The 12591-nt window shown below is 42.0% G+C and overlaps 1 protein-coding gene across 4 annotated transcripts; it reads left to right on the plus strand.

The window, feature by feature from the left end:
* Nucleotides 1–464: 464 nt before the first annotated feature.
* On the plus strand, nucleotides 465–12367 carry lrrc74b (leucine rich repeat containing 74B). Of its 4 annotated transcripts, none has more exons than XM_068721137.1 (10): nucleotides 465–745; nucleotides 1515–1737; nucleotides 2337–2479; nucleotides 4839–4971; nucleotides 5795–6001; nucleotides 8242–8351; nucleotides 9319–9434; nucleotides 9847–9925; nucleotides 11437–11532; nucleotides 11623–12367. In XM_068721137.1, exons 1-10 carry the CDS (start codon nucleotides 659–661, stop codon nucleotides 11737–11739), a joined length of 1311 nt encoding a protein of 436 aa, XP_068577238.1. In that variant the 5' UTR covers nucleotides 465–658; the 3' UTR covers nucleotides 11740–12367. The 4 variants fall into 4 exon arrangements, with proteins under 4 accessions (XP_068577238.1, XP_068577240.1, XP_068577239.1 ...); XM_068721139.1 differs by having other exon boundaries at nucleotides 9850–9925; XM_068721138.1 differs by having other exon boundaries at nucleotides 5798–6001.
* Nucleotides 12368–12591: the final 224 nt, after the last annotated feature.

Consider the following 12591-nt stretch of genomic DNA (forward strand, 5'->3'; position numbering starts at 1 on the left):
CTTTGTTGTAATTGATTGAGGATATTCCATTTTAATGCATCAACTGCAAGGACTTTGCATTTACTTACAAATAAAGAGAAACATTTACAGAATATGTCAACACATTTGCTTGGTTTTGTTGTTCTTGTTTGTAGAAGAAGGAACCCTGACCGGAAAGGTTTATTCCTGCAGCAGGGCCTGTTTAAGGTCCAAGAGTGTTTCAGTCTTAAGGTCAGATTTCGATTTTGATAAGGTTTTTTAAATCCCCCCCCCCCGACAAACACGGTTGTGCGGCAAACAAACCATCTGCTAACCCTCCCCCTTCCTGCCTCTGTAAGTGCCTGTTGCCTAGTCGGCACTCTCAGCGCCATGGAAACGCGTCAACATAACAAGACATCCAAACTTTACACGAGGACTCTGATTGGTGATCCGCTATCGGGGAGAGAAGCAGCGGCCTTTCTAATGAACCCAAAGAGTTTGACCCTCCCATTGAGCAAGATGGGTTGCATGAACACATACCTGCTGCTCAAAGTGCAGTGCAGTGATTTCCCTCGCATACATCAGAACACCACATTGACATCTGAAAACCAAGCAACACGTGTGTAAAAGGCAGGAAGGTATATTTTGCTCAGCATCGCCATTACTCACAAAAGACCCGGCGCATGGGAAGAAGTTGGCCATGGACACGCCGCCGCCGCCGCTGCTGCTGCTGCCTTCTGTGCCGGAGGACGATGACGCAGAAAGTGAGAAGCCGCAGCTGGGAGAGGTAGGAAGCTGACCGTCCGGCCAAGTTTCCGCAAACGCTTGAGCAAGGGAAGTGTGAACAACCAGGTAGGCAGCTGGATAGACTTCGATTTTCATGAAGTCTGACATTGATTAAGACGTAGGAGAGGGACTTGGTGAGAATCCAAAGTATGTTTTTGACCTGCAAGAGTATATTAAGAGAGACAGAACACCACCTAGACACATCTCAGCACATTCCTTGAGAAAGGAAATGAAGGGGGGGGGGGGGGGACAGTCCATAGACCTGCTATTTTCTTTTCATAGATGGCTCTTTTGACCTGTGTACGTGCATGAATTTATTAAATAGAGGGGACTCAGAGTGTCACCCTGAAAGTCTTTCCTCAGTTACTCTTTTATAGCCTAATCACAGGGCTGCAACGCTCTACAGCAAGCGTCAGGAATACATTGTGAAAGACGTCCTGAAAATAACAGTAAATGTCAATGCCGACTGAGAAATGTAGAGAACATGCCATAGGCCTGGAAATAAAGGGGAGCGAGAGACGGCAAGTGCTGGAGAAAGAGGTTTAAAGGGAGGTGTGAAGAAAGGAGTAGGAGGGAAAGTAAGTAGTTACAAAGACCGGGAGGACTGATGCGAGCTCAAAAGAGAACACATTGATGGACCCGCTTGTCCAACGTCTAGGTGTCTCGTTTTATTCTCCCGGTAGCAAATCCATCCAATCTCCTCGCTCCGGCTGCCGGCAACAGCCAGCTTTGAGGAGTCACGATGTCTTACTTTCTCATTCTCCATCCAGCAAAGAGTGAGCCGGACAGGGGTCGATGTGCGTGGGCCAAAGGACCAACGCTCGAGTCCTGACGGGAATGTGCTAGACGGAGGTGAAAGCGAGGGTGAAGAGGAGGAGGAGGAGGAGGAGGAGGAAGAAGAGGAGGAGGAGGAAGAGAATGAAGAGGAGGAGCTCGGAGGAGATGAGCGTGTGATCTCTGATGAGGACTACGACACAGATTTGGAGCTCGGAGGTAAAAAAAAAAGGAGAGATTAAAAAAAAAAAAAGGGTGGAGAGGTTATCAAATTTTGTGAGAAAGGATGTGATGTTCCCTGTTTGAAATTGAATCAGTTGATTCTGTTATTTTCTGTCTGAAATAATATTCCATACCAGGCTCCAGCAGTGTTTTTTTTTTTAGTACTTTGACATTGAATCCTGATTTGATCTCGAACAGAACATGCATACAGGAGTCCTCCTGTCGCCCCGTGTGTTAATCTTTTCGCTCTTCTGGGCTTTCCATCTTCTCAATCTCTAAGTGATTTCAGAAAAGAAAAGGAAAAAAAAACATGTAACTCCTACGTACGCCTGCCCACACATGTGAAGCCCTGTTCTGCATCTTAATGATTTCATCCAAGTCTTTTGTGTCGGGCTTCCTTTTCACCGGTGAAAACCATCTGGTATGAATGAGCTCCCCCTGACGGGGTGAAATCAGCCACGAGGGAAGTTTTCAATATCACACTCAAAAGGTCCTCCTCCGTGGGGGGGGGGGAGAGATTGGCCACATCTCTCCTTTTACAAAGATGTATTGATAGCGAACAATTCAGACAGCTATTGTCTTTATTCATATTGCAGATGAGGAGGAGGCGCGTGACCCCGCGGGGCAGACGTGCTACATGGAGGCGTGTGAAGCGCTACAGGTGGCGCCTGTCTCTTACTTCCTGCAGCACATGCAGAACAGCGAGCTGTCCATGATGCATCGTGGTCTGGGGCCTCAGGTACTTTTATCGAGGGTTAGGGATTGTATGAAAATTAGTAGAGGGGTAAGGATGTATTTTTTCTTTTTGCTGAAGGGAGGGTATAGTCTGACCTTTGGGGGGAGAGAGCAGGGGAGGGTCTTTATTTATCTATTTTCACTCCAAATGTATATTTTATTATTGATTCATTCTATATTTTTTTTAAATTTAGAATCCACTCTAATACCGTCACATTTGTGTCAGTGAAAAAGCACCAAAAAAAACTATACACGACCTGCTCAGCGCCGCACAACAGAAAAGATAAAGTTAGCAACTACCTGGTGAACACACTGAACTGCTCCCATAAATACAATTTGAAAGGAAGCATACGCCGGATAAGCATTGTTTATGTTTGTTGAAGTTACGGACGTAAATTAAATTGAGTCAATGTTGACTTTTGGTTCCACGCGGCACGCAGCAGCCTCCTGTGTGGAAGTCCTGTGTTTGACCCACGCAGCCACTCTGACCTCCTCACACGCTTCTCCCTTTACCGACCAAGATTAGAAGCACAGACGTCACAAACAAATGCAATCTGGGAGAAAATAATAATATAATTGGCAATTCAGTTCCACTATGTGACCTCATTTTTTTTTTTTTAGGAGATCAGGTTGACTTTTGCCAGTGTTGCTCTGTAACTGTTGTAAAATAGGCAACTGTCTGATAAATTCACCTCATCACTAAGGGGATTACATTGCCAGTATTGTGCTCACATGTTGTTTCTGCTGCCCCCAAGTGGCCCTCCGCTTCACCTGGGCGAAGGTATTCCAATTCAACCTGCCTTCTTGAAAAAGATCTACAAATCTTTGAACTTTCCCTCTCTCTCTCTCTCTCTCTCTCTCTCTCTCTCTCTCTCTCTCTCTCTCTCTCTCTCTCTCTCTCTCTCTCTCTAACACTGTTTCAGACCAGCCCTATATGTTCAGTGAGTGACTCATTAATTCAAAGTCACATTCCCCTCCGACGGACTGCACCGATCACGACAAAGTCCAGGGTGCACTAGTGTCAAATCCAATGCGGCTTCAAGGAGATTTCAGTCTTTTTTCATGCATGTACATATCTTTGCATATAAACTTGCATGAGTCGAGTCCCTTATATATCTTGGCAGTACGCATTCAAGTGGAGAGACGTTCACCCCTTTGAAGAGAGGCAACGCTGCTGCCATTGATTTGGACTCAGTGAGAGCTCATTAGGCTAATCTGAATTTTAATTCAACTCTGGGGGCGACGTTCTTATTTTTGATCCTAAATGGCAGCTAATGCCTTTCACCTTGTGACCAACGTCAATATTGTGTCTTCACGTTTTAGCTCTCATACAACCCAGAATACGCACACACACACACACACACACACACACACACACACACACACACGCACACACACACACACACACACACATATACGGATCTACAAAGACATAATCAAAGGTTCTTTTGGCCGGTTTAGACCAAACAGGAAATCCATTACTACAAGTTGAATTTAACTAATGGATCTTACTAAGTGCATGAGTACACAACAATGCTTTATTTACTTTTTACCACATCTTTTTTTTTTTACATTTAAACCCTATATAGCTCCATTTTAGCCCACATTTCAATTACAATTCGATGTCTATTTCACAACAAATCGGTGTAAAATTGCTCTGTGGATGTACATCTCTGACCGAGCGAAGACTACATCTTCTGCAAAATGTGAAAATGCATTGCCTGGAGCTCTTAGTGACCACAGCGTGACGGCTTTTACAGGCTTCCACCGGTCCATAACGCTGCAAATGAAAGTTGATAAAGTAAATCCATTCCTTAACAAGCCATTTCCTGAGGTTTCAGCTCCAGTAAAATCATTCAGACAGATAAAATTGGGTTTTTAAAATAAGTCTTCTCCTGTCAATCACGGGGAGTAAAAGTAAAGTAACAAAGTGCAGCTGCCAAAGGTTATTTGTATAATGTCTCGCTGATTGATGGACTTCTCACATCTCGGCAGGCATTTAAACGCACTATATTCTTCTGCTCTTCTTCTTCTTCTTCTTCTTTCTTTTTTGAAGATCAAGCTAACATAAGGCTTCATGCAGCCAACTTTCTCATTAGCCGTGCTAGAAACTATAATTTTCATGTTCTTGCGAGCTTCATTTCTGACCCACGCCTCCACACAGCTCCCTTCTGCTTCATTTGTCTCACACAGGTTTAATATCCCCCTCCCTCTCTCCCTCTCTCCCTCTCTCTCTCCCTCTCTCTCTCTCGCTCTCTGCCCACCTGCATCAGTGCATCTACTCTTTTTAACTGGAATACAGATAAGAAAATATACTGCAGTGAACAAAACAGAAGAAATTCACTTTGGTTGTGTGTTTGCAGGGCACCAAAGCACTGGCAGTTCCCCTGGTAACCAACACTTCAATACTCAGGCTGAACCTGCGAGATAATTGGATGGAAGGAATGGGCGGAGCTGCTGTAGCCGAGATGTTAAAAGAAAATTGTTACATTACAGGTGGTTGTACTGGGCTCTCAAGCATGCACACGTTTTCTCTTCCTTTTCCTTCACTCCGTTTCACTTTTTTCTCTCGCAAAAGGGCCCCCCCCCCCACTCGTACGCCACTCTCACCCCAATTATACGCCATATATATCTGGGGTCCGCGTTTGATATTAGTGCATTTCAGGGATGCTATGGAGGGATCTATGGAGAATGACTCCTGTGAGTCATGCAGGCTTTAAACTGCCTTTGTCATGCACCACTGTTCAACTTTTAGGGGTAATCCAATTTCATAGTATAACAGATTATTTGCCCGCCGTAATATTTTAGCTGATGCCGCAGCAGACGTCAGCCGACACAGCATTTTAATGGAAGCCTATTTTTCAAATGAATAGATAAACAAAAAATGAAAAGTCTGAAAAGTTAGAGATGAATCGTCGTTAGTTTTTGCAAAAACCATAGCATTGGACAAAAGAAAAAGTTCCCACCAGATATTGGTGCTTTTATGAAAAGCTTTTGAACCACTCAGATTTGAAATGAAGTGCTCTATATCTCTTCCCATAGGGCATTTCCTCAAAAAAGGGAAAATAGCATGTGAGCATTATGCGATTACAAATATTCACAATTTATCAACGAAGCCAAACTGACGAAAGGGAAGGAGTGACCAATACTACATTTTTTGTGAAACACACTTCAGTAGTCAGGCTTAAGTAAAACTTCTGTCTTTTTTTAAACTCGACTCCACTTCTTCTTTTTGGACCCTCTTCGTGATGAAATTGTTCATTTAACCTTGCCTTTTTTTCTCCAAACATGTACCTGTGTACCTGTGTGTTAATCCCAGAAGTGAATTTATCCAACAACAATCTTGGGGATTATGGGGCCAGAGCCGTCGCCGGCATGCTTAAGGAGAACAGCAGCCTGGTGAGCCTCAATCTGTCAGGAAACAACTTCACAGACCGGTCGGCTGAGCACCTCGGCCCAGCGCTGATTGCCAACTCCAAGCTACAGCACCTCGACCTCAGCCACAACGCTCTGGGAGAGCGCGCAGGTAGCAAAGCAATTAGTTAGATATAGTAAAGGTCACATATTTTCTGAGGCCTTACCCTTTCAAAGTATGATACAGTACCCCTGGCTACCATTTTTATTAGGTTGATATTAAAGATTTACTCTGGAGATACACATTTTCACATACTTTGCATTAGCGGCATCAGATAACTGAACTTCAGAACCCAGAAATTAGAGATGTGAGGAATGAGATGACAATGAGTCATGTTTCTTTCTGCAGATAGCTCTCTCTCTCTCTCTCTCTCTCTCTCTCTCTCTCTCTCTCTCTCTCTCTCTCTCTCTCTCTCTCTCTCTGCTTTTCGCACTTCAGTTTAATTTGGAACACTATACGAAAAAAAGTATGTAGACACTTGATAAAATGCTTGCAGACACTAAATCACTACACCCAGATGTCGTTGTTGAACATCTCAGGCCCGACTAACATTTGGCATTCCAGTTCATCCCGAAAATGTTGCACGTGCCTGAGGTCAGTCCTCGAAGGTGAAATTCATAGCATTAATACCGCAGCAAACAATTACTTGAAGTGTAAAGATATAATGGAGTTATATAATGCAGAATGTCTGTTGTAATCCGAGCTTCTTTGTGCTTTGTTTACACTGCTGGGCCGGCCAGACAGACGCGTTGGTGCATGCCAGTCTCTTTGTTGTGCCCCACTGGCTGCTCAATGGCCGCCACCCTGCACTGCGCACACACGGCGATTGCTGCTGACCCACGGCATCGTTGCATTGCACCAACACGGAACATGCATGCGACTGTATCGCCGATCGGAGCGACTTGTCAATCAGAAGGTAGCCGCGCCCTAAAGCATGCCCTGTTTCATCGCCAATTTTACTCTAAACGCTGTCAACCTGGAGACAGCTGAGCCAGCGGCTAGCAGCTAACGGCGCTGACAGAGCTAACAGTGTTTACTTGAGGAGGAACCGTAGGGTGGGGACAGCGTTATTAGCAATAACCCGACCTATGAGGGTAGTGCAGAGCGGCCCGGCTAAGTAAACAAAGCACATTTTATATTGCAATTGGCTGTTTGCTGCTACATGAATGCTCTGAATTTCAAATTTAGCACCATTCAACTTCAGACTGTTAACAAATTTGGAAGGACGTTATTGTCTGAAATAAAATTGTTTGCTGCTTTCCATGAATTTTCCTTAGAGCACAAACATATTTGGACAGATAGTAAGTAGTTGCTAAAAGCAGCTGTGTAAGTGAATGCAAAGTTATCTTTTCTGGCACATTAAATGATAAATGATGATAAATGAATATGCATTAAAGCCCTCTAAAACTGAGCAAATACTATTATGAGTGCAGTATAATTTAATATACGTGATTACTGGTATCTACTATCATTAGAATTTGAGAAAACCATTAGCCTTATCGCTAAGCAGTCACAGGACAGCAGGCAGCAGCAGACAGTGGCATTCAAAGGTCAAGAACATTTCGCCTTCATTAAAAACCTCTTTCAATTATCATGTGGATGAGCTTTCCAACAGGCACCTTGCGGAAGAATGGCAAACCCGGATACAATGAGCATCTGATGTGGTAATTCAAAATAACTGTCTGTGGGAAAGGGGACACCACCGTGTCTCAGTGCCATGTGTGCGGCTATGATTCATCCCCTCATATTCAATTTTATTTCCTCCACCGCTGAAACATCAAAGGACATCCTTGTGCTTGTTGAGCGCACTCTTCCATACAGTAGAGAGAAAGTATACCAATCAAACACTCTGACATTCATGCTATGGTTTTATTGCTTTTTCCATCATGCACAGTAAGAGCAGGTTTTTATTTTTTATTATTTTGAACCACTGAGTGCTGTGCACATTCTTATCCTTGGGATAAAGTGGGTGAGGTGATGATGGGGATGGTTCTCTTTGGGTTTTCTGCCTCTACGGCCCTCACTCACTTGTGCTGTTAGGCTGTGATAACACACATTTACACCATCTCAGTGAAATCCACTGTAGATGAGACACATTTGTCCCAGAGAGTGAAGAAGTGGGTTTTTGATTTTAATAAATACTTATCAGACTCTCTTACCACTAAAACATCTTTAATTTGAGGTTTTCTTCCATTGCACCTCAAAATTTTAGAAATTGTCAGAAACGCTTACAAACTAACTTATAATAATGGTTTATACTCATTTTGAGCAACATCTTTTTGGTTTAACGATGAAATAATCTTTACTTATTTTTGTCGTAAATTGTCTTTCTTATTGTTTTCCATCCCAAGGCAAGATCCTGGGAGACTCTCTGTCAGAGAACACAGGGCTGAGATCACTAAGTCTGGCCTGGAACTGCATTCGAGGGAGAGGAGCTGTGATGTTGGCCAATGGCCTCGGGGTAATACACCCTGAAATCAATGTTTGAAAATATGAAATCACTTTTGTTAACTCTAAAAGAGGATCTACAGGTAATACGGTGAAAAGAAATACATGAAATAATCATACAAGTCAAATTTAGAACATTGCTTATGTCAGATTGAATAGCACTTTTTAAAACCAAAATTTGGCCATACATCTTGTATCAGTTATGTAAACCCCAGTACATGATTATTTATGGGCATCAATATCCTGCTTGACCAGCCTCCGCTCCTCTGGGAAGGCTTTCCACAAGCTTTTTTGAACACGGCTGCAGGGATTTGCTCCCCTTCAGCCACAATATCGTCAGTGGGGTTGGACACTGATAACGCCTGGCTCACAGTCCAATTCCTCCAAAATGTTTAGATGGGGTTGAGATCAGCGCTATTTGCAGGCAAGTCAAATCCTTTAACACCAAACTGGGAAAACCGTTTCTTCATGAAGCTGCCTTTGTGGAAGAGGCCATTGTCATGTTGAATAAGGAAAGAGTCTCACCCGAACTGTTGCCACAAAAAAATTGCACTATTGTGTGAAGTATCATCGCATAGCGTTAAAATGTCCCTGTGTCTGAACTATATTCTATCGACACCGTTTTGAATTTGTAAACAAAACTTGCATATTAGGTTTAATAACATGATTGAGGAAGATTTATGTTTACTGTATATCATAGCGTGGCTATGTTGCTGCTTATCCCAGCGGTCAGGTATTCATGAATCCTCTCACAGCAGAAGCAGTCTATCTTAATGACCAGGATGATCAAGGGGACGCTGATCAGTAAGCTGCACTGACAGTTCTGATTGATTGTGGTCTGAGAGGCTGATTACATCAGGATCCGCTCTCTCACTTTTAATCAACGTCTTCCTTTGGTCCTCGGTTAATCATCTCAGAGACCTTGTTGAAGTTGTACTTGTTATTGACTAATTTCTTTTCTGTTTTTTTGTTTTGTTTAGGGAAACATTTTCCTCAGAACAGTGGATCTGACATTTAATGGCTTTGGTAAAGAAGGAGCCATTGCTTTAGGACAGGCTCTGAAAGAGAATGCCATTTTGGAGGAGTTGAATGTGAGGTACGAGCCTTTGTTCTCTTGGTATCTGGTAATCAGATTATTTTTCACTGAGTTAAAAGGGGCAAAGGTTGAAAGTTCAAATTCTTCTTTCATAAATCAAAAATGAGAGTTTTACCTTGTTTGGTGCTAACTGTGAGGCAAAACTAACTTGGTTTCACTAATAAATCTTAAGCGGTGGAAACCTTTTTTTTTTTTTAAAAAGCTTTAACATAAACAAAGTTCAAGCAAGTCAGTTTCTTCAGCCTCCCTCTTAACTTCTCAAGCAAAACAAAGCTTGCTTCACAAATTCCTAGTCATTTGTGTTACATGGATGAATAATGCCTTTTTAAAAAAATAACACTTTATGATTGCTTCCCTCACACTCCAACACAGTTGTTTTTTTTTGTTCTCTCCATTTTGTTTCTCGCCACAGTAGCAACCGAATACCCCCTGAAGGAGCTATCCACCTAGCCATGGGCCTCAAAGTAAACAAGACAATCAAATCCCTGAATGTAAGCCGTTGAAAGATTGGTTGAAGCTTCAAAGACAATGGGGGGCATCGGCGGATAAAATGGGATAAATAAATGGATCGCTGTACTTTGTTTTAATGTCAGTGCGCTAGCAGGTTTCTCAGGGGCTCATCTTAACTGCCTGTAACAAGTCACTGATAGGAAAGAAGCTATGGTGAAGACGGACACTGAAATTGAGTTACAGCTTGAGCATTTCAAATTTATCAAATTAGCACAAAATAGAGTTTGGGTGTTTGGTGAAATATAAAAGTCTGAAAACTCACTATGATCTGGAAAACCTGGGCAGTTCAAGATGAAAATCAGTTGGTGAAAAGTACCAAAGTTCAAAGACACAATCCAATTTGCATGTGCATTAGTGGCAGCTAATTATTGACATTGACCAACTGTTTTTTGTTCTACTTTTTCTTCTGCATCTAGTCTACTTCTATGTTTGATTTGTTTGATATAGACAGTGAATCACACTAGTGTGTGGATGTGTTAGAAGTAGCCTATAATTGCTAGCTGGATAGCTGCTGGTCAGTTCTTAAAGGAATAGTTTGACATTTTGGGAAAATACGCTTACTTGCTTTCTGAAACATGCTTTCTTGCCACGATGTTAAAAGAGAAGATCAGCACCATGCATGTCTAGATATGAAGTTACTGCTAGCAGTCAGTTAGCTTAGCATTGTTGCACTTCCGGTGTAGGTACTACTCCTGCTTTTAGATGACACTCACACATTATGATTGGCTGAATGTTGGAGAGATCAAACTGTCTCGCTGGGCATCCTTAAGTGCTGCCGCTATTCTGCGTCTGTTTGGCTATACCCTTCCAGGCAGTTTACTAAACGCTAACGTTAGCCTAGCTGTGATGCTATCCGGCTTTACAAACTAGCCATATCCATGAAGCGAGCTGTTGTTCCCATAGTGCGAAGGTAGGCTACCTGGTCAAACAAGCGGGACGTTTTTTTTTTACAATTTCCATATGCAATTTCATCATTGAATTAACCTCTGGGAAGTTTTTGAGGCGAGAAATCAACTGTGTCGATTTTGAATACTGACAGATATGCAGCAGATTTCTTGGCTCTTATTACCAGGAAAGACACCAGGAACTTCTTGAAGAAATAACCCAACATATAATCCCTCAAAATTGTTATTTTTCACTAAATAAAGGAAATACAATTTGTTATTTGTGAGCTTTATTTGTTAGGGGGATTTTTGCAACAAATGGACAGAGCTGGGCTCGCAGTTTCCCTCCATTTCCTGTCTTTGTTTACATTAACTCTCTGCCAGAACGCACATTAGTGTGTTTCCCAAAATGCTGAACTATTAAATATGGCTATGTTTAATAGGAGGCTTATTTTGTATAAAACATAAGGAGAGGGAATCAATTTTAAAACACCATGATATCCTTCAAAAATCATTTCATCACAATTTTAACGGCAGTAAAACCAAAGTAAAGAACCCAGTCTGTGGCAATCTGGACATATTCTTACTTAATGTTTGTCTTTGACCAGATGGGGAGGAACCCCATCCAGAATGCTGGGTGCTATGGGATCCTCAAGTCTCTACAGGAAAACCCAGATTCAGCCATGGAGAAGTTAGACTTTTCGGTAACTCACATATTCCACCTCCAGGAGACTTTCTGTGAATCTTCTTCTTTTGAAACTTATTCATGCTCTTTTCTGTTTCGCTCTCTCTAGGACATCACAGTGAACCAGGATTTCGAAGATTTTTATACGGCAGTGAAAGAAATATTCCCTGCGCTTACAGTAAATCATGGGGGCAGAGTTGGCGCATTCAGAAAAGCAAAAGCGTGAAAAGTGTTACTGTAATTGCTGTACTTTTATGCCAGGGAAGATGGAAGGAGTCTCGTCAAAGCCCTGTGGACGTTTTCATCGACAGATGAACCAAATGATGGAGACATGCAAGGATATCATTTTTAAAAGATCTAATTTTTTCGAAAAAGTCATCAGAGCCTATTCCTCTGAATAAAATGCATTTATAGCAAATAAAACTTGTTAAATACCCAATCAATGTATTAAAGGTTATTCGGAGACAGTTTGAATAACACAGTACTGCATGTGTGCGTGCTTGAAATATAGTGTTGTTAAAGTCATTGAACACAGGCATACAATACAGGTATTGAGTATGATTCTTTTTAGGTATGATCTGATTTGATGTTATATAATGTCAGTGGGTAGAATGATGGAGGGGATCAGAGAGCACCGCATTGTGTATGAAAAGATGTGAAAGTGGGTTGCACAAAAAGGATTTAAGTACTGCATGACTAGTCTAATAGAGAAACCCGCTTTGAAAGAATGATCCACTGTTAGATAAGAGACCTGTTTACTGCAGCGGGACAACTCAAACAGTGTTAGATACAGTAAGCTGTCATTTTGGAGACATGTAGCGCTCCCACATACACCCAGAAATGATCTGCCATGACTGAGCCCAGTCATTTCATTGCATATTATTAAAAAATCACTTGAGTAACATTAGGCTCTGTATACGTATGTATTTGTATAACATCGTAGGCCTATACATTGCATGGCGTAGTTAGATTTATTTGTAGTATTTGAAAGATGTTTTTTAAGTGCAATGTGGAGGTATTTAATGTTGCATACTTTACTTGCGTTCTGTGCAACTACCTATGGCTCTTGGTAAAAATA

The sequence above is a fragment of the Cebidichthys violaceus genome, unplaced genomic scaffold (assembly GCF_023349555.1).
Source record: "Cebidichthys violaceus isolate CVI_PGR_0920_01 unplaced genomic scaffold, fCebVio1.0.p SCAF_26, whole genome shotgun sequence".
Classification (NCBI taxonomy): domain Eukaryota; kingdom Metazoa; phylum Chordata; class Actinopteri; order Perciformes; family Stichaeidae; genus Cebidichthys; species Cebidichthys violaceus.